Genomic DNA, 23,114 nt, shown 5'->3' on the forward strand with positions numbered 1-23,114 from the left:
TCCAAACATTAACTAGTCTTTACAATATCCTTATGAAATAGGTGTTGTTATTTCTACTTTACATATGGAAAAATTGAGATAGATAGGTTAAGGTCCCAATCCTGCAGACACTTAACATATGTGCTTAACTTTATAATGTAAATAATCCTATTAACTTAAATTCAGCGCACTCAGGCTGGATAGGGGCCCAAGTGACTTACTCAAGTCCACATAACAAGTTACAGACAAAGCCAGGTTTAAAACCAAGTACCTCTTGGGTCCCACTTCTCATCTTTAACCACCAGACCAGATTAGCTCTCTGTGCGATATAAAATGCCATCTAAATTGAGTATGTAAATAGGATTAAAAATATTTTTATAACAAAAATGAAATGCCAGAAATCAAGTAATACATGGTCACCTCGCATGTAGAAAATACTGATGACTTTGCTATACTGGTGATTAAGAACCAAACCGAATCAGTACTCACAACCGATCTAGTGAAATTAGAGGAAACCATAAGGAAAGCTTCTAAAGTTAAAATATAAATTGTTAATCAAAAAACTCATCAGCATAATTATATAGTCTGTCTTATATCTTAGATAAATCCTTGAACAACCTAACTATAGCCAATTGCTCAGCTATTGTCCTAAAAAGACCATAAAATTCACCTGAGTATTGATAAAAAGAACAGGAGTACTTGTGGCACCTTAGAGACTAACAAATTTATTTGAGCATAAGCTTTTGTGGGCTACAGCCCACTTCATCGGATGCATGTAGTGGAAAATACAGTAGGAAGATATATATATACACAGAGAACATGAAACAATGGGTGTTACCATACACACTACAAGGAGAATGATCAGTTATCAGTATTGATAGTTACCTTTTACTGGTAACTTTCTGTATTATTTGCTTTATACTACAATGAACTTTGCACTATTCTGACTTTTGCTCTCTCCAGCCAGTAGTCTATTAGCACAGGTATGTTTAAATGAGTTATTTCCAAATAACTACAAACTTGTTTCTTTGCCAGGGGATTTTAATGGTTTTAATTAGGGAGAACTATATCTTATTAGCTATATGTTCTGGAGATGGGGAGTTAGTACAGGCGGACCATGGGCACAAATGATGCAGATCCATATTAAGACAAGCCTGAAATTGGACCTATGTAGAAGCCTCATCATTTCTGAATCAAATCTCTTGTATGCATATTGCATAACCATCTTCAGAAAAATAAAAGTCACAGAAAGGCAGTAAGGTCAAGCCCTGAATCTGCCATTATATCATTCCTCCTGAAGATTCCCTGGCACTTATACAGAACTTGTACTGTACTGCTTTTATGCCACATTGCTCAGACTTGAAATTCCTGTTAGTTGGGTGCTCCCGAACAGGTGCTCACTGAGAAGGAGTGCCACCGCTGAGGTGCCAAAACCCAGGACATCCGGGAGAAGACTGAGCCGCATGATCCTGGCGTTGTGAGCCCAGAAAACTGAACAGCCGGCACGGCAGTGCCTATTGGGCACCCTTACTGATTTCCCCAGGCAACTATAGTAGCTACCTCAAAATAGGGTGACCAGATGTCCCGATTTTATAGGGACAGTCCTGGTTTTGGGGTCTTTTTCTTACATAGGCTCCTATTACCCCCACCCACTGTCCCGATTTTTCACACTTGCTGTCTGGTTACCCTACCTCAAAAAAGGGACAATGCTGGCTGGGAACACCTGGGTGGCGTGGGGGGAACCCCCCCATTTCCCTTCTGGGCACCCAGACTGCACTCCTAGCCTCTAGGGCCCTCGCTCCTTCAGTGCAAAGCTGGGGAAATGGGCAGATCAGCAGACAGCTTGGACTTTCACGGGTACAGCGCGCCGCGGTCCGAGAGCAGGGAAAGGAGCAAGACACGTCCCCCCCGCCCCCGAGTTCAGCAGCGGGCTGTGTCACTGCTCCCCCCGGATCTTGTCTGAGCACCCGCCAGGATTGGCCACGTGCCCCCTGCCTCTGAACGGGCCGCGCTCTCAGCAGGGTGGGGTCCTGCTGCACTTGGCAGAGCCCCTGTGCCGGCCGCCAGGCGGGTGTCACGTCATCACTCCCCCACCCCACCCCACGAGCAGAGAGCGCAGCCCGCGCGCCTCCGCACCCGGAAGCACTTTCCCTCACACGTCAGCAGCCGGCGTGTGACAGCCGGCGGCGGTTTGGCGGCCTGGACCTCTCTCCCGGCCCCGCTCCCTGGCCCCCTCTCCCCCCTCCCCCGTGCCGTGCATGTTCTATCGCTGCCTGCTGCTGGTAGCGGCTCGCCTCAGCCCTCGCGCGCGCTGCCTCCGAACCGCCGCCGCTCCTCGCCGCTGCCTCCTCCTCATGAAGCCGCTGGTTGTGTTCGTCCTGGGCGGGCCCGGGGCTGGTAAGGGGACCCAGTGCGCCCGCATCGTGGAGGTGAGAAGCGCAGCGGGGAGGGTCTCAGTGTCCGCAGGAACCCCCCTTCCAGTGCCGCCGCCTCCTCGGAGAGCGAGCGGACTACATCTCCCAGCATGCAACGCGGCGAGGGGCTCTTGGCATCTTCCCTGCGAAGCGGCGCGGGGCATGGCGGGACGGGTAGTCTTGTGGCTCAGCCTGCGCGGGGTCTCGTTTCCGTGGCCCTGCAGGGTTGAGCGGGGGCTTGGACATGGGGACCCCAGGGATGGGAGTGGGAGGCGGCCCGTTATAATTGTCTCCCTGGGGTTCGGTTTCCGTTTTTAGGCGGTTAGGGAAGTTCTAGCTCTCAGTCTTGGGTAAAGGTGCAAAAGGCTATTTTGGGGGCATTTTAAAAGAAACCCCCTCTTGTTTCTCCAAGTGCACGTTGGAGCCCCCACATTTCCCTTCTGGGCACCCAAACTGCACTCCCAGCCTCAAGGGCCCTCGCTCCTTCAGTGCAAAGCTAGGGAAATGGACATCTCTGCCAGGGGGGGGTGTGGTAGAGGCACAGACGCCCATACTAGACAAGTCACACACTCTTGTGTTTGTAGGCCAAGTTCTGTCTGCATGTTATCCACAGTATCCTGGGCAGAGATAAGATTGGGGGTGCGGGTGGTATTGTGCGGGAAGATGTTCATGATTAACATCAATCACAGACCTAGTTAGAGCTGATGGGTGTGCTTGCCAGAGTCTAGGGACCTGTGTGTCCCATTTCCCCTTACCTTTCTGCCAGGGCCTCTGGGTACATTTACACTGCTAAACCCGCAGCATCGACTCTCAGAGCCTGGGTCAGTTGAGGCCTGGTCTACACTAGAAAATTAGGTCAGTATAACTACATGGCTCAAGGGTGTGAAAAATCCACCCCCCTGAGTGATGCAATTAAACCAGCCTCTCATCCCCCAGGCTTAGACAGTGCTAAGTCAGTGGGAGAATTTTCCTGTTTCCCTAGCTACTGCCTTTCAGGGAGGTGGAGTACCTACTTCAATGGGAGAACCCCTCCCACTGGAGTAGGTGTCTTCACTGAAGCACTACAGTGGTGTAGCTGCACTGCTGCAATTTTTTCAGTGTAGACAAGCCCTGACTTGAATTGCAGGGTTAAAATTGCAGTGTGTAGACATTTGGACCCAGGCTCTGAGACCCACCCCCCTTGCAGGGTTTCAGAGCCCAGGCTTTAGCCCTAGCCCAAGCCCAAGTATCTATACTGCAACTTTTAGTCCCATGAGCCTGAGTCAGCTAACCCAGGCCAGCTGTGGCCATGCTGCAGGTCTTTTATTGCAGTGTCCCCTGTTTCTTACCCCTTTCCCCAAGGTATCTTTTGTATGTTTTGTACAGAACCTAACACAACTGTGGTCCCCTCAATGACTGGCCTTAATTACCCCCTACTGTTTGTAGTTCCTGGAAAAGTTGTTGGTAACCCTCCCTCGTGGAGTGGAACACAATCATACATAAACCATTAATAAATTTAAGAGAATGTCCTGCAAAGATACTGCGGGGGGTTTGCAATAGAAGGTACAATGGGTTTATTATTCCAGAGGTATATGGTGCTTTCATCATCATCATCATCATCATGTTCCTATTACGCCTCTGGTGTTTAGGGCTGTGATGAAGCTCATCCACTCCTGTCTGTTTCTAGCAAGTCTTTCAATGGTTCCCCAGCTGTGCCCCAGCTTCCACAGCTCTTCGCCATGTTGTTTTCGGGCAGCCTCATTTTCGCTTGCCTTCAAGTGTCCATCTTATTGCTACTCTGGTGAGGGAATCAGTTTCCATCCGAAGCACATGACCGATCCATCTCCAACGTCTCCTAGCAATGACGGTGCTCAGATCCTCTTGGCTGCACTGTGTCAATAGATCTTGGTTTGAGATTGTTATCAGAGTTGCGTACTTTCAACACTACTTTATAGTGCAGAATACTGGGGAATGAGAAAGTATGACAAGTCCAAACTGTCTTCATTCCATACAACCTGCCTTAGAAAAATCCTCTGTATCTTTTGGCCCAGAACAATCTTAAACCAAATATGGTGCTTTACAGTAGTTTAAATACACAAAGATCCAGGCCCATGTTCCAAAGAGTTTATGATCTAAACGTACAACCAGGGAGTTGATAATTCCGAGGGCAGATAATTTCCTCTGTGCCACTGTAAATTGTGAAAATAAAATTATATTATAAGCAACAATAGAAGTGAAATTTTGCTACGCAGCTGAATGTGATGGAGGTCACAAGTTATGCAGAGTGAATCTTTATGTGCTTTATGTGTGTCCTGTGTTAAATTAATCCTTGTCTTTTCTGCCATCAAAGATTTTCAAACTGGCATTAAGAGATTACATGATTTAATTTTTAGAATTTCACACAACTTTTCTAAATATTTAGAATTCATTTTAGTTTAACAGTACTTGAAGGTGGAAAAAATGTTTAGAAGAGTGGGGGGAATAGCTGATGATTAATAGCTGACAATTATTTACATACAGAAGCAGACCTCTTTAAAAATCAGGATGATGACATTCTGTTCTGTTGGATAGTTATGGTGTATTTAAGGCTAAATGCCTCCAAATAGAGCCTTTTAAAATGGAGTAGACGTGGATATTTTATGCATGATGAGTGCCATAAATGATGGAGGTTTGTCCACACCCACATGAAAGCAATGACTAAGAACCATAACAACGCCCATATTGCTTAAACTACAGAAGGAAAAACCGCAAGTCCTGGCACTAGCATTTGTTTGTTTTCTAGTGATGCGTGGTAGAGTACCGTTATAGTTTCTCCACTGTTCCATTATACCCTAGTTCTCCATACTGTATAACTTGGTTATCAAAATTTGGTCCAGACTGAAAACTGACATTTAAGATTTTATAAAGTGTTGTTGTAGCTGTGTTGGTCTCGGGATATTAGAGAGAGAGAGAGAGAGAGAGGAAAGGATACTGTCTCTCTAATTTAAGATTTTAGCCACAAGTTTTCACCATAAGTTATAAACTCTAACTGAAACAGGTTTTTTAAAAAAAATTAAGTTGTGGGATGTAAGGCTCGTAACTTTCAAAAAGCCTTTTTGTTACTTTGGGTCAAATCCTGTCCTTGGTACACAACAAACAAATAAGCGTCAACCATAGGGAAGTTTTGTAGAGCTGGAGGGAATATAATTACAAGCCATTAATGCAGCCTCAGGGCTGAAGTAGCTTATGTGGCTGCTGCCCCATACTTAGAAATGTAAATCATTTTGGTTTGGTATCCTAAAGTAATTGGATAAAGACCACTTGAGGAGGAGGGAGTCAAATGAGTCATTGCTGCTTGAATTGTATCCACTACCAGAAAAGTATTACATGTTAACTTTGCTAGTAATAAATCTAGGAAGGGGAAATTCTTAGGAGTAAGCAGAGATGAAAGTAAGCCGGTACGGGCCCGTACGGCGTACCGGTAAGAAAGTGGTCATCGGTACAGGCTGGTACACAGCCGATGTTAAAGCGTTGCCGCGGCAGCGCTTTAAGAACCGTACCGGCAGGGCTGCTGACGGGGGTGGGGGGCAAAAGGGGCAGCTGCTCCGTGGCCTTTTAAATCGCCGCCGGAGCCCTGGGCGGCGCGGGCCAGGCAGTGCTGAAGGGCTGGCTAGGGGAGTCTGGCCCCAGCCCTGCCCCTTCTGCCCCCCCACCCCCTTGCCCAGGAGCCCGGCCACCCTGCATACAGGTAAGTCCTTTAAGTTACTTTCACCCCTGGGAGTAAGAGACATAGCAAATAGAACTAAGGCTATGTCTACACTATCAATTGAATGACAAAAAACTTCTACCTCCAACGAGCAGAGTTAGGCTCTCCTGCCAATAAAGCTAACTTTTGTTTTTCAGAGGTGTTAAAAAACACACACACACACACGAAAGACAAAAGTTTTGCCAACAACATCTCCTTTCTTGGCTTCTGGGAGAGAAAATAAATCTCTTTAGCTCCAGTTCATTTTCTAAATACTTGCCTTGCATGACACAAGAGGGAGCACTCCTCTGAGAGCCATAAAGAGAGAGCTTCATGAAGACAGGCAGTAACCTGTTGAGTATCACTTCTCAGCAGTCTTCCATTTAAAGATTGGAAATCAAGACTCTGCCACATTTATTTACCAGATTTAAAACTGTTTCCTTTGGATTTTGATCTCATCAAAGTCAATGAATGGATGTTTTGCCATTGAGTTACTATCATTTATTATTTGCATTACCATAGCATCTACGTGCCTCAATCATCGATCAAGATCCCATGGATGTGCTAGGTGCTGTACAAATAGAACAACAAGATGGTCCCTACTCCAAATAGATTACAATCTAAGTATAAGACAATAGACAACAGATGGAAACAGTGAAACGGAGATACAATGAGACAGTACTGGTCATCATCATAGGCAGTGGTGTCAGCAGACATAAGTTTTCCCTAGACATCTCAGTGAAGGAGAGTTAGAAGAAGGATAATGAGGTAGCCTTATGGATGTTTACAGGGAGCTCCTCCCAAGCATGAGAGGCAGCATGGGAGAAAGCTGGAAGGTGTTTGAAAATTTAACAAGTTCTGGAGGAGCAGCCCAACTAATCCATTCTGAAAAGCATTCCAGATTAGAATTTATTGTAATTAGAAACATCCCTATTTAACAAGCTCACTTTAAAATACTTCTGTCTTGCTCTTTCCTGTTCAGCTATTTAAAACTATTTTAGTTTGCTGTTGTAAAGAGAATTCCAAAGATTGAGTCAATATTTCTTCTTGCATGAAAAGAAAAAATGCTGAGGAAAATTAAATGGTGCTGTAATCCCATGAAACCAAGGGGATTATTTTTTTTCTTCTTCTTTTCTCCTTAATGTTTAACTTAATGTTAAAAATATCATAATTCTTTGATTGTAGCAAGAAGAGCTACATGTTAATTTTGGTTCTGGACAGTAAAACTTCTTGTTTATAAAAAGCTTTACTCTGGTTTATGGCTTCTGCAGTTCATAGTTAATATGTAAATAAGCATATCTAAATGCAATGCCCATTTGAATAAAAATACAGTAAAGTAATAGAGAACGTAGCTAGAGTTTCTCTTCATGGTCATTTAGGGCAAAATCTTGCATGCTTTATTTTTTTTATCCAGCTGTCTGCAGTTTTTTGGGGATTTAAGTAATTATATAGTTTCTTAAATTGTGATTATAGCAAAACTGCCTTTCCAGGCTTCTGTGGGTAGAGTTGGAAAGCAACTAAATGTTTTTAAGCTTGCTTGGTGAGTTGTGTAATGTGTCTGCTGTATTTATTTAGTAGCCAAGTTTTTAAATCCCAAGATCACAGCCATAAAAGGGAAGTATGCACATTATTATTCTGCCCAGGCTCCTTTTTTGAAATTTGCTGTGGCTATCGCTGCAGCCAAGCGGATAACCCTAAAGTCTGTGTTTTTTTGTTCTGTACTGAAACTTAGAGTAAAGATACACATACGTACTCTATTTTGTATTCTTAGAATTGTAATTTACTTTTGGTACGTTCCTAGGTTATGTCTCTAATACCTGTTTTATAGAACCTAGCTATGTGTAATCTTGTTACATTTTTATGTAATATTAAAAACTTACTTTTAAAAAAGACCTTAGGTACTTGACATTTCTGTAGTTAACTGACACTGGTACAACTATCAAAATTCTCCTTTTCTAACTTTTTCCTGCTGGGATTTATCATTCTGAACCTGAAATCTGTTCTCTGTACAGTATGATCACATATGTATTTTATTTCTGGTGTCTAGATTCTGTGGTGATGGGTGCCTTAGAAAAGCATAGGTCTAACACATGCTTTTTCGGTGAGGTTTTATGTTAGAGCGTTTTAATGTTTTTAAAATGCCTTAATTGACCACAAAATACAAGGGTGATAGCAGTATTTAGTCTAAACATATATCTGTATGATATGTTTGCATATAGACTCCCTGCTGTATTTCTGTCTATACAGTTTATTGAGAGATTTCTAATAGCATCAGTCTAGCTGCTTAGCCTGGACTGCCACATCAGCACTAGGGGAAGACACTAGCTTCTCTCGTGGATTACCCATGTCACATCCTGACACTGTCCCTCTCCCTGGAGACTGCCACCTGGCTCAACATATGTGCTGAGTTTCCTGGGTTCAATGTATGCATATAACTGAAATGCATACAAAACAGGGATTTTTTTTTCCCTTTGAAAAATAAGAATAAAGGAACCAGGACAACTTCATCAAAACTACCTAATATACATATAGTTCCTACTACTTAGTATGTTACATCCCCAAAGCATTAGCGAACATTAACTCATTCTCACAACGCTGTTAGGCATTTGGTGAGTAATGTTATCCCCATTTAGCAAATAGGGAAACTGGAGTACAGCTGGGTGAAATTTTTTGACCAAAACATTTTTTGGCAAATATGCAAGTTGGATGACATCAAAACATTTTGCCAATTCACGTCGATTTTTCCAGATTGTTTTGGTCAATGACAAAAAATAAAAAACCCAACAACCCACCCCTAAAAAAAAAATCAAAACATTTTGTTTTGACATTTTGTAAATTAAACGTTTCCAATTTTTTATCAGAGGGGTAGCTGTGTTAGTCTGTATCCACAAAAACAACGAGGAGTCCGGTGGTACCTTAAAGACTAACAGATTTATTTGGGCATAAACTTTCGTGGGTAAAAAACCACTTCTTCAGATGCATGGAGTGAAAATTACAGATACAAGCATACACCACTGACTGCCTGAGGAAACTACAATGCATTGGTGATCTTCCTGAAAACACCATCCTGGCCACCAAGGACGTAGAAGCTCTTTACACCAATATTCCACATGAGGATGGACTACAAGCTGTCAGGAACAGTATCCCTGATGAGGCCACAGCATACCTGGTGGCTGAGCTTTGTAACTTTGTCCTCACCCACAACTATTTCAGATTTGGGGACAACTTATACCTTCAAGTCAGCGGCACTGCTATGGGTACCCGCATGGCCCCACAGTAAGCCAACATTTTTATGGCTGACTAAGAACAACGCTTCCTCAGCTCTCGTCCCCTAGCGCCCCTCCGCTACTTGCGCTACACTGATGACATCTTCATCGTATGGACCCACGTGAAGGAGGCCCTTGAAGAATTCCACCTGGATTTCAACAATTTCCACGCCACCATCCATCTCAGCCTGGACCAGTCCACACAAGAGATCCACTTCCTGGACACGACAGTGCAAATAAGTGATGGTCACATAAACACCACCCTATATTGGAAACTTACTGACTGCTATTCTTACCTACATGCCTCTAGCTTCCATCCAGGACACATCACACAGTCTACAGCCTTTGTCTACATATTGTCTACAGCCAAGCCCTAAGATACAACCGCATTTGCTCCAATCCCTCAGAGAGAGACAAACACCTACAAGATCTTTATCAAGCATTCTTAAAACTACAATACTCACCTGGGGAAGTGAGGAAACAGATTAACAGAGCGAGACGGGTACCCAGAAGTCACGTACTACAGGCCAGGCCTAACAAGGAAAATAACAGAACACCACTGGCCATCACGTACAGCCCCCAGCTAAAACCTCTCCAGCACATCAACACTATCTACAACCTATCCTGGAAAATGATCCCTCACTCTCACAGACCTTGGGAGGCAGGCCAGTCCTCGCTTACGGATAGCCCCCGAACCTGAAGCAAATACTCATCAGCAATCACACACCACACCACAGAAACACTAACCCAGGAACCAATCCCTGTAACAAACCCCGTTGCCTACTCTGTCCCCATATCTACTCTAGCGACACCATCGCAGGACCCAGTCATATCAGCCACACCATCAGGGGCTCATTCACCTACACATCTACTAATGTGATATATGCCATCATGTGCCAGCAATGCCCCTCTGTCATGTACATTGGCCAAACCGGAGAGTCTCTACGTAAAATAATAAATGGACACAAATCAGACATGCGGAATGGTAACATACAAAAGCCAGTAGGAGAACACTTCAATCTCCGTGGACATTCAATAACAGATCTAAAAGTAGCCATCCTTCAACAAAAAAAACTTCAAAGAGAAACTGCAGAGCTACAATTCATATGCAAATTTGACACCATCAATTTGGGCCTGAATAGGGACTGGGAGTGGCTGGCTCACTGCAAAAGCAATTTTCCCTCTCTTGGTATTGATACCTCCTCATCAATTACTGGGAGTTGACCACATCCACCCTAACTGAATTGGCCTAGTTATCACTGATTCTCCACTTGTAAGGTAACTCCCTTCTCTTTATGTGCCAGTATATTTATGCTTGTATCTGGAATTTTCACACCATGCATCTGAAGAAGTGGGTTTTTTACCCACGAAAGCTTATGCCCAAATAAATCGGTTAGTCTTTAAGGTGCCACCGGACTCCTCCAATTTTTTATTTGACATAACTTTTCACTTTGAAATTTCCTTTCTTTTTATTTTAAAAAGAACTAAAAATGTAAAAAATGTTCAAATGAAATGAAACATTTTGTTTGGTTCACAACTGTTTTTTAAAAAAAAGAATGATACAGACTAACAGGGCTACCACTCTGAAAACTATTTTTAGCCGTTTCTTGGAATTGCCAACAGACCAAAAAATCCATTATTCACACAGCTTTTACAGCGGAGTATAAGTGATTTGTCCAAGGCCACAGAAGGCGTCAGAGTCAGAAGTAGAAAGCAGGTATTTCTGGCTTCCAGCACTGTGCTTGGAGCATGCTGCCTTTCTAAATAAAGAACTCTAGTCAAAACATATAGTAGTCCCATATCTGCAGCAAAGGTAGGTAGTTATTTTAAAATACAAGCCTGCCTTTAAGCTTACCAAGTAAAGCAGTTGTTTTGACTCCTTTTCACTTGCAAAATTAAAATTTAATGTACTGGCTAACATTGTCAGTGAATTTCTAAATAGCCATGTATTTTGGGTGGGACTGCAACATGTATCTTTTAGTCTTTTGGTTTACTTTAAACATCTAATTCATTACAAGGGGTAAAATTTTCAAAGGTGTCTAAGTGACTAAGGGCTTGTCTACACTTAAAACACTACAGCAGCACAGTGTAGAAGACACTACCTACACCCACGGGAGGGGTTCTCCTGTTGGCAAAGATAATCCACCTCCCCATGAAGCAGGAACTTCAATCTAGTGCTGTCTACATGGGGACTTAGGTCAGTTTAACTATGCCACTTGGGGTGTGTGGATTGTGCGCACCCTTGACCAACGTAGTTAAACCAACCTAGGTTTTGAGTGTTGACCAGCCTAAGGAGCCTATGTCTCATTTTCAAAAGTCACGTAGGCATTTTTGAAAATTTTTACCCAAGGTGCCACAGTCTGCCAGGCTTCCTGCACATATTGGGTATACTGTGAAATCATGACAAGAGGCTGAAAATAGAATGCTTTTTATCCAAACTGACTATTATTGGCTATAAGTTTGCCTTTATATTAATAGGATAATGAAATTAATTTTAACAGCTAGGTTAATTTAGTATATGTACTTACTCAGAGGAATCTTCATCTGCCTAACACTATTGTTATATGTATTTCAGAAATATGGGTACACCCACCTTTCTGCAGGCGATCTCCTTCGAGATGAACGAAAAAGGCCAGGCTCTCAGTATGGAGAACTAATTGAAAAATATATTAAAGAGGGAGCAATCGTACCAGTTGAGATTACTATCAGCTTGTTGAAGAGGGTAAGAAAAGTGAATGTTGTTGTCTTGATGGTTCACCTTTCCAAGCAAACAAGGTAGTGGATGTAGCCTGAAAAACATTTCCCTCCCTTTGAAGTGAGCAAGAGGTAAATGATAGGCAATGGGTGCATGTTGTTATACCTTGCTTCTCCTTAAAATCACATATGGCTATGTTATGGTCCTTACAGAAGGCAAGAGGTAATGCCTTTCATTACATAAAGCACAGAGAGGGCACTTGATACATTTTATTATTTTTATAATGTTTTCTCTGACGTTTTTAACTGAAACTAACTCAAAACCAAGTACAGTCAGGGTACATTGTATTTTGTAAGAGTACATTTCAGCATCTTGTAGAATATAAAAATAACTTCCCCAACCAGATTTGTGCACAGCATGAGATTGTTGAGATCTTGCTTGACAAGTTGGAGCCCAGAGTAAACTCTTACATCCTTTGAAATTGTAAAACAATGAATCGTGAAGTTTATATCAATAATATTACTGCTAAAGCTGTTGTGGCAAATGGCCGCGGCTATTGTGGTGGGTCCCGCGCTTTTCCTTGGTGTGATGGGTTAGGGTGCTATCCCTTGCCCCCATTCTTGGGCGTTGACAGCTCCGCTAGTGCCCTGGTGGGGGAGAAAAGGGGAGTAGGGAAGGGACCTGGGTCCGCCCTCTACTCCGGGTCCCAGCCCCTTCAGCTTCGCAGGCTTCGTATTCGCTTTCCCCTTGGGCAGGGTTTCTCTTGGTCCTCTGTGCTGGGGGAGTCCCTTTGCTCTGCTTGGGCAGGGTTTCCCTTCCCCTGGTACTCTGATCCTCTGGTCAATAACAGTACTCAGCTCTCCTTACCTTTGGCTGTCTGACTGAAGCAGGGTTTTTTTATTAGGTCTCTGGCAGGGCCATAATTGGCTCCAGTACTCTTAATTAACCTGTAGTAACCTTTCCTCAGTCCGCAGGGAATAAGGCCCCGATCATCCTGGGGCTTATGTACCTCCCACCTATCACTCTCCTGCTGCCCTCTGGCCCTGGCGTATCACACTGTGAAGCAGTGAAATAGTGAGAGTGCCTTTAAGACAGTAGAGGAGTCCATTCTGTAGATACGTGAATGACGAAGTTATGTTGATTAGTACCCCCCACAATACACCTTTCAAGATCCAGGGGTCCTACACATGCCTCTCATAACATGTGGTATATCTCATCCAGTGCACCAAAAGCCCGAATGACAACTATCTGAGTGAAATAAAACGATCTGAAATGAACTCAGACAGAAAAATTATAAAAGAAAATCACCATATCATCCATGGGTGAACATTTTTCACAAAGTGATCACCCCGTATCTGACCTCTCAGTCCTTATCCTCAAAGGAAGTCTGTACAACTTCAAAAGATGAGCTGGGGAGCTTAAATTCGTAGCTTTGCTAGACACTAAATATCATGGACTTAATAAAGACACTCAGACAGGTGACACGTGGGAGGGACACCAGGGGGGACACCAGCTAAAGGGGGAGCACGTGACCCCCCCACATGACTCCTCGCCCCCAGCCTGGGGCCCCCCGCACTCTCACCATCCCACGTTTCCTGGGGGGGGGAGGGGAGGAGCTCTGTCCTCCTTCTGCGCCAGCTCTCCCTGGCATATGGAGCCACTCCCAGATGCTGCCCGGTGCAGCGCAGCGGCTGCCTGGGAGAGGGCAGCTGCCTGGGAGCATGCAGCCACTGTGCTGCACCGGGCAGCATCCCAGGCAGCGTGGCCAGAAGAGGAGAGGCTCTGGCCCCGCCCCTTCATCTCCCCGGCTGCTGGCCCCTCCCCTCCCTTGGCATTTGGGGGGGGCGTGTGACCCTTTGGGCCCCTCCTGCTCTTCCCTCTTTTTTTTGTCCTATGACTGCAGAGGTGTTAACTGGCCACTACATCTTGAATGGTCTCTTACAATGTGTGTTAACTCCTTATGCTAAACAATCTGTTCGACCTTGTATTCAGCTGTGAAAGTCTGGGTACCTCACTTTTCCCATACCTGAAGAGTTCTGTGTCCGCTCCAAAGCTTGTGTCTTTCACTAACAGACATTGGTCCAATAAAACTATCAAGTTAAAAGTTTGTAAATCATGTCAACATCTGACCAATATTTAAGAGACAAATATATTATTTTGTGTGTAAGAAGTTCTTGAACTGAACTCTGCTATCTATTAGGCTATGGATCAAACAATGGCTGCCAATGTCCAAAAGTACAAATTCTTGATTGATGGATTCCCCAGAAATGAAGACAATCTTCAAGGCTGGAATAAGACTATGGATGGAAAGGCAGACGTGTCTTTTGTTCTGTTTTTCGACTGCGACAACGAGGTATTGAAATATCATTGCTGTGTACTTTTCTCACATGTTGTATGATGAGAGGCAGACAGCGAGAACAGTAAAACTGTGTTGGATGGACTGAATTTTCCAATATGTATGAGCATTAGCAACATGAGAAGGAAGTCCTGGACTATGACTACTGAGGATTTTTGGCAGTTCGCTTGGCAGCTATAAAACTTCTTGTGTAAAATGGGGTTAATAATCTGACCTCCTTTTGTAAAATGGTTTTAGATCTAAGTATTGCTGTTATTGTGTTCTTCAGAATAGCAAGTGTCCAGTTGCGTAAAGAAATTATATTGAACAACAATTCTGAACAATTTCGTTTTTCCTTAAGAACCCTTTGAAATCAAAAGGATTGTGTCACATAAGAATACACAAGATGCTCCTGTGACGTTAGGAAAACTTTCCACCTACAGTGTGTATAGCCTGATGCCATAGTTGAGAGCAGAATCAATTTGCCAGCATCTTCCTCTGATCACTTCTAAGGTGCTGGCAGAGTGATTCAGAATTTTTCATAGTTGGTGAATTTTACTAGGACGCTGAGTAATCAAAACAACTTTTCTAAATGAGTAACTAGATTACAATTAAAAGAACAAGGAGACTAACACGGCTACCATTCTGAAACCTAGATTACAATGATATTCTGACAATGATGTATTAAATTAAAATAACAAATGCCATGATATACTCTATAATATGCCATTGCCCTTGAGATGTAAGCATTAAAACTACTCAGAAACTGAAAGTTTTAAAATGTTAGATAGATTGACCTTCTGTGGAACTTTTTATTATTATTTTTTTTAATTTTAAAAATCTACTTTTCATTTTCTTTTCAATTTCAAAATAGCAAATTTTCAATTTTGGGAAAAAATCCCATAGTTAAACTGATCAGTCAAACTTGGGAATTCAAAAGATGACAAGCTGAAAAAAACATGCCAAAGAACAAGCAACAGGCTAAATTTTTCCATCAGAAATTTCTATCAATCAGATACATTAGAGGGGGGGGAAACCTGAATGAAAACTTTCATTTTTGAAAAAAGATAATTTCTTCCCCTCCCCAAAAGTTCTTGTTCAAATTGTTTTGACTAGCTCTAGTAATCTACAATAATAACTGAGTGGTCTTTTACTTTAAGTTAAATCAGGGATGTATTCCATATGAAAAATTGTTTTAAAAGATCCCTCTCTTGCATCTTGACATATATCAAAAATTGTTTGCCATATATTATCAAGATTATTCATTTAACATTAAAATATAACCATAACTTTATATGTATTCAATAACTATTAACCATAGTTATACTTTATTCACAATATATATTACAGATCAGAATAATTTAATAAATACAGTGATATTGACTGAACAAAAATTAAGACGCTTGTCATTCAGACCTAGTAAGTTAACATGTAGTATGTGTACCTTAAATATTATAAAAACAACAAGGGGTCCCGTGGAACCTTAAAGACTAACCGTTTTATTTGGGCATAAGCTTTCGTGGGTAAAAAACCACTTCTTAAAGACTAACAGATTTATTTGGGCATAAGTTTTTGTGGGTTAAAACCACTTCTTCAGAAGTGGCATCTGAAGAAGTGGTGTTTTAACCACGAAAGTTTATGCCTAAATAAATCTGTTAGTCTTTAAGGTGCCACCGGACTCCTTGTTGTTTTTGTGGATACAGACTAACACAGCTACCCCCTGATACTTAAATATTATAGGCTTGCATTTTCAAAAGAGACTAATGATTTTTTTTTTATGTATTCATTTTTAGTGGCCAAACGTGACACTTAAAGAGTCTGATTTTCAGACAGTGCTGAGCATCAGCTCTCTGAAAGTTAGGTATTCAATCTTAGTGTCTCAGATTGGGCACCCAAAATCATTAGTCCCTTTTGAAACTGTAAGCCATCACCTTCCCCGCTCCCCCCTCACCACACCCCTCTTTCCCAAGCCACAATTAAAAAGGCAGGTGAATCAAAAACTAATTCATATTACTGTCTAGATCTAGCTAATCTTTTGTAAAATATATGCACTGAACCATGTGTGTGCATGCTCAGTCTCCCTCAAATCTGTTTTGCACGTTAATGAACTAGGCCTATTGAACAAAGGACAAAGGTTTGTTATTAAGTCTATCTTCAGATATATAAAGATAATAGTCACATGCTTTTAAGAGTTCATTCTGTGTTTGTTGTTAGATATGTATTGACCGCTGCCTTGAAAGAGGAAAGAGCAGTGGTAGGAGTGATGACAACCGAGAGAGTCTAGAAAAGAGGTACTGTACCCAGAACTTTTCATAGTTATGTTTCTTGTTTTCTTTGTATGATGTGATACATGTTTTTCTGTCTTATAGACTTCACACATACCTGCAGTCAACTAAGCCCATAATAGACCAATATGAGAAAATGGGGAAAGTCAGGAAAGTGGATGCCTCTAAATCTGTTGATGAAGTAAGTTTCAAGGACAAATAAATTTTTGGGCTTACAATAACATGGTATATATTTTTGGATCCCTTCTTCTGAGATGTAGAGTCAATGATATCCCTTCTCTCCATCCCTTACATATAGTCTTCCTCTTTTTGGTGTGTCTATGAAATGTCAAATACTATACAACAATTTATTTTTTTTGGTGGTAGGGTTCTTACAAGAGCTCCCCATTTTATCACCTTTAATCACCTCCTTTTCCTGCTCCTCAAAAACTGCCTTCTCACAGGAAGAGAGGAGAGCTAGAGAGGGCTCCATGTAGTAAGTCAACTGGAGTTGTGATGTGCTTCCTGTTCACCCCAGGGCTGAATGCATTGCATCACAATGCTATTAGCCTTTGTGCGTTCAGGACCAAGGCACCAAGCTCTAGTTCTTAACACTGAGACCCAGTGAAACAAGGTATTATGCAATCCCAGACCAGTCACCAGGCTGGATCATAATATAGACTTTTCCATCTGCTCTTCCAAGGCCTGGTCTACACTGGCGGGGAGGATCGATCTAAGTTACGCAACTTCAGCTACGTGACTAACGTAGCTGAAGTCGACGTACTTAGATCGACTTACAGTAGTGTCGTCACCGCAGTGAGTCGACTGCTGCCGCTCCCCCATTTCGCAGCGGTGGAGTACAGGAGTCAACGAGAGAGTGCTCAGGGGTTGATTTATCGTGTCTAGACTAGACGCAATAAATCGACCCCCGCTGGATCGATCACCGCCCGCCAATCCGGCGGGTAGTGTAGACATACCGCAAGAGAGTTCTGGGGAGCAAAGGTGGATCAGGATTCACTTACCTAAACCTCAAGGATGATTGAAAGCTAGGTGTTTGGGTACATCTCTAATTGAAATGGATTCTGTCTAGTCAAATTTGGCCCAGAGTTTAGAATTTGTTAAAATATATTTTTATGAAACCTAAACCCAAATGAAATGTGTTAAGAACTGATGTAAATAGCATCTGAAGGAAGACATTTGCAGTGCACACAACTGGAAGTTTTATTGCTTCTACAAAACTCAGGAACTATGCTTCATATTCATAAGCTCTATCTACTGCCACCTTGACTATTAACTAATTATTTACGTATATACAGATAGAGCACTCCTGTAACAAAATGTTTCCATACATTGAATTTTTTTCCTCCTCAACTGGGAACCAGTTTTGTTTCAAACAAATATTCCCGTACAATTCAAACACTGCAGTTTCTATACCAGCGCATGGAAATATGAAAATGAAGTAAAATAGAAACTAACTAAAAACAAAAATGAAATTTATTAGCCTCTTCATTATTGAAGCTGAATGAAATGCAAAAACTAAACATTATAAGTAGAAAAAAGTTTTGGTTTTACTAATCATTGGTGTTACCCTCATATCAAAGGTTGGGAAATCGGGCCTCCATTTTGCAATTAGTTCAGTACATACAGATCACTTGTAGTCAAGCCAGAAGGGTTCACCTACCTGGATCTTCTTGTGGCAGAGGCCTGGTTTTTTTTTTAAACTGTGTTTTTGTTGTTTAGATTTTGTTTTTTAATTTAATATTCCTTTTGAAGAGTTTTCTGCTAGAGACGGTTTGCTCTCATGCTGCCACACACACACAAAAAATGTAATAATGTTGATAACCTAAAAAAAATAGATGGAAATGAGAGACTAAATAGGATTTGGTGCTAGATTCCCTCCCCTCTATTCTGATATGTACGTCTTTTAAAAAATTAACTACGTATTGTACATTTAAAAAAACATTGATTTACCATCAATAACTGTGTGGGGTGGTCTAACTTTAAATTGCTGAATATTTAACGTTCCATAATTTTAATTAAATGTTTCTCTCTTTCAGGTTTTTGGTAAGGTTGTGAAAATTTTTGACAAAGAAGGCTAGTTCCATTCTTGAAAGTTCCCTTGAAATTTTGCTTGAATCTTGGGTTTAATAGCTGCTACTAAATTCAACACTTTTGTAATCATTTTAAAGGTTTTTTTTAAATGTTTCTTGTATTCACAGATAGTTGGAAAAGCAATTAATTGAAAATGAAATTGTTTTTAAATAGGAATGGATTCATTTATTGTGGCTATAGTAGACAATACATTTCAGGATTCTTCTCTAACTTAGTTCAGTTACTTACAAAATAAAGATAATAGTCAAAATCGATCTGGAGAGACTATCAATCCTTTTACAGTTTGCCATTCATGGGCAGCCCTTCTTATTTCTTATTGCCATAAATCTGTTTTTAAGAGTCCAGTAAATAGCAATGATAAGCGGCAGGGCCTACATATCTTTTTTTTATTTTTAAACAAAACTCTCAGCCTGTTTTTGGACCAAACTTAGGAAACTTTTTCCAAATAAAATTTTATGCAATTGATTGTTCTTTTATCCCACAGCTGAATTCTGTAAACAGAACTGTAAAATTAGCATGTGCATTTGTTTTAGAACTTCTTGTCTAACTAATTTAATACAGTGTGAAGCTGTTCAGCAATAGATGTACAAAGTGCTTTGGTAAAGTGGTACTCTCTTATGACTCTGGGTACATACCATGTGTAGTAACTTATTGAGTACTTAGAGAAAATGTACCCCCTTTGTGTAGTCGTCATATGCAAGAGGTTAAGAATAGAATTGCGGTCAGTTTAGTATCTATGCACTCACTTTGTGATGGTAATTATGCTCTTAAGTATAATGAAGTTGTTAGACAGTGACAAACCTCCAAGAAGATGTATAGTAAAACTATTCTTTTAACAGTTCTGTTTTTGTAACAAATGAAAGGGCATTTCTGTATTATTGAATATTGTATTGTTGAATACTTTAAGGTTTGTTATATAGGGAAAGAGATTTTTATGGTTAAACTTGTAGTTTCCCTAAAATTGTATAATTTTAATAGTTTGTTTTAAAAAGTTTTTTTTTAATTATTGCACTTCGTTTGACCAGTTTGAATTTTTTTTAAAAATGTTTCATTCCCTTAAACAAATTAGTTCATGCTTTATGGCATTATCTTGAATTAGTGCATTTGTCAACAGTAATAGTTGGAATAAACAAGTGACTGGTTGAAACAAGCCATCATGTATTTAAGTATTGTACAGTTGTGATATAGTTATGACTTTCTTTTGTTAAATACCATTTTTTCCACAAGCTTTAATGTTCATAGCCATATATGGGTCCAATCCTGCATTCCTCATGCACCCAAAACTTTCATTAAAGGACATCCAGAAACCTGAGGATGAGTATTTTAACCCTTTTTTTTTTTTTTTTTTTTTTTTGCGTTATCCATTAAGATTATTTTTGCTACATCAGCTGCTGCTATAATTGGATGTGATCCTCTAACAGACGTTGTGATGTATAGGGGAAAACAGTTTTGAATTTTTGGGCTTCAGCTCGTCTTTAAATCCTACTTGGGGAAGTCTTGATTTTTAATCACAAATACTTTGGTCCTGATCCTGCACTTGGATCTGCTCAGGCCAACTCTTGCATGAGGCTCTGTTTACTTTATTGAGGCTTATAAGACTGCGGGTTCAGAGTTTTTAATATGCAATGGAACATAGCTAAAAGAGATTTTCCCCCCAATTTTTAAAATCAGACTATTGAGCACAAATAGTATGAAGCTTAGTAACACAGAAAATATGCACCATGCCTTGTTCCTGAGAATTTGGAAGAGTTTCACAAAATCCTTTAAATGTTTTCACCTGATTAATTCCCCCCCTTTTCAAAACTACTGAACTCTGTTTTCCGTGTCTAAATGTGCTGACCTAAGACAGGATGAAATAGAACTACAGTTCTGATATAAAAGCTAAAATCAAGACTCAATCACTTTTGTAGGCAGATTGAAGAAATCTCTCTCAATATGTAAATATTTATTTTGGTGTTATTTTAATAATATTGGCTTTTAAGAGTTCTACTAAGAATAGATACTCTATTTCCTCTCATCATATACCTTACCATGTATTTAAGAGCTGAAGCCAAATAAGTAGCAGTTACTTAGGAATAAGTTTAAAAAAAACTGTTTTAATAACAAAAAATGTTGGCAATATTGAATTTGGAGTAAATTGTGCATTTTGTCCTTTGAATAATTTTGTCCTTCTGTTTATTGAAGATGCAGTTAATGTGGCACTTAGTTTTATTCAAGATGAGACATAATTGAAATTAAATTAAATTAAATAAAAAAAATAGAAGTAATATATCAATGTGTCTTTTCCATGTAGCGGCGTACTGTACAAAGAATTTGAGTAGTTCGGCCAATACATTTTGCTCTGTGGCTTCATCCAAGTTCCTGGCTTACATTTATGATCTGCCATGAAAAATGACAAATTAAGGATATATTCCTATACTTAAACACACAGGTTCCAAGGTCAGAAAATGAGGCCCCAGAGACCCTACTCAACCCAGGTTAAGACCTGGGAGCATACAGTATTTGAAAATATGGCTTTGCTCCTTCTCTCTGATTTGTATGTAATGTTATCTAATCATGCAGTGATAATTCATCTGATCCATCTGTAAAAGAAAAAGGACCCATCAGTGTTGGGACATGGATCAAAAAAGCTGTTTCTGGTCTACAACTGCTATCAAAAGGATCATATTTCTTTCCCTTCCACCCCCGACCTCCCAGAGCTTTATTCAACCATCAGCTGCTCTCTTTGGTGCCAAGGCACTGCAAGCTCCTGTAGCCATCTCTGTGCTCTCAAGGGAACTTTTCACCTTTGAGCTAGTATGGATATCCTTTCGCTGTCTGAGTTCCCCCATAATTCTTTTCAATGGCACTTGGTCTTCTCTAAGTGTGTCGGCCCCGTGCGCAGCCTGTTGAGTCTTCGATGCCCCATAAATCTGGCTTCCTCAATAGAACCCCATTATTGGCTGTAGACGAGACATTGATGATTCATTTTTCCACTTAAGAGTTGTATTTTTCTCTTTGTAGCTTTAAAGGCACTATTTCAGATGCAGCAAGGCTGAACTTGCTTTTAGGTTTAGTCCCCAACCCTGCTCCAGTGGACATGAATGGCAAAACCTCATTGATGTCAGTGGGAGTAAGATTGGTTCGTTGGGCCCCCAACTTTTTACCCCCTCAAATGGGGTCTGCTTGGAGGTCTTAATTCTTGATATCAGAAACTGCCAAAGCTCTGGTTTAGGGGTTCAATTGCTGAAACCCCTTCTTGAGTTGAGATTCAATGCTAAAAGTTTCCAGCTTTAAAGTGAAGAAATCATCAGAGGATAATGTAAACCAGGGGTTCTCAAACTGGGGGTCAGGACCCCTCAGGGGGTCGCGAGCTGTCAGCCTCCACCCCCAACCCTGCTTTGCCTCCAGCATTTATAATGGTGTTAAATATATAAACAAGTGTTTTTTTAATTTATAAGGGGGGTCGCACTCAGAGGCTTGCTATGTGAAAGGGGTCACCAGTACAAAAGTTTGAGAACCACTGATGTAAACAGATAGTTGGTTATTGGTTACTTTAGTGCATATTCCCAACAGGAGTGTTTGTCATGAACCTAAACCCATGAGTGTAACACTGAGTTACTCTGCAAAGTACTCTGATTTATGCTGCTGTGTAAACTTTTTCACAGCTAAGCAGGAGGAACTGAGTTGAGTGAGGAGAGTTTTATTTATTTGCATGGAAAACCTTAGCTCAAACTGCAGCAGTCAGCCATGAGTATTGAAAAAGGTGACATTCTAGGAGACTAGATTTCTACTTCAAACGTGACTTGAAGTCCTTGCTGAAATGAATTTTATATCAGTGCTGTCTCTATATGATGCCAATAGGTTTAAAAGAACTGCCTATAACAGAGTTGGCAGTCTGTGCTCAGAGGAAGCCAGTACCTGGTCTCTCACCTAGACCAGGTTGTTTCTCCAGGACACAGATTTATAGTGCTGTAGCACTTAGGGGCCAACCAGATTGGGGCCATATTGTGCTAGGTGCTGTACAAACACACAATCACAGTCCCTGCCCCTAGGAGTTTATATCCTAAAACACAAGATATAACAGGTGGGCATGATAAACAAGCAAGTTATGTGTACCTTCTCTTAGCCAATCAATGGCTGTAGATTGCAATAGCCAAGCAGCTATTGGGATTCACTCAGTTTCCGTGAAGTACTTTGTCTATCAATTTTAACAGGGTTCAGGACCTTGCTTGCTGCTGCCTGACGCCTGTCCTCCCTTCCCCCTTAACCTTCGCAATTTACAATTCTTTGGTGGTGGGAAGGATATACCTGGGGAAAGAGGACAGGAGAGGTATTCAAATAAATTCTAGTACTGTCGATCAGTC

The 23,114-nt window shown here is 41.1% G+C and overlaps 1 protein-coding gene across 1 annotated transcript; it reads left to right on the forward strand.

Annotated features, from left to right (window-relative positions):
• Positions 1-2,301: 2,301 nt before the first annotated feature.
• On the forward strand, positions 2,302-20,035 carry CMPK1 (cytidine/uridine monophosphate kinase 1). The gene is made up of 6 exons (XM_065409007.1): positions 2,302-2,408; positions 11,938-12,084; positions 14,258-14,410; positions 16,607-16,683; positions 16,762-16,858; positions 18,714-20,035. Exons 1-6 carry the CDS (start codon positions 2,334-2,336, stop codon positions 18,753-18,755), a joined length of 591 nt encoding a protein of 196 aa, XP_065265079.1. The 5' UTR covers positions 2,302-2,333; the 3' UTR covers positions 18,756-20,035.
• Positions 20,036-23,114: the final 3,079 nt, after the last annotated feature.

The sequence above is a fragment of the Emys orbicularis genome, chromosome 8, assembly GCF_028017835.1.
Source record: "Emys orbicularis isolate rEmyOrb1 chromosome 8, rEmyOrb1.hap1, whole genome shotgun sequence".
Classification (NCBI taxonomy): Eukaryota; Metazoa; Chordata; order Testudines; family Emydidae; genus Emys; species Emys orbicularis.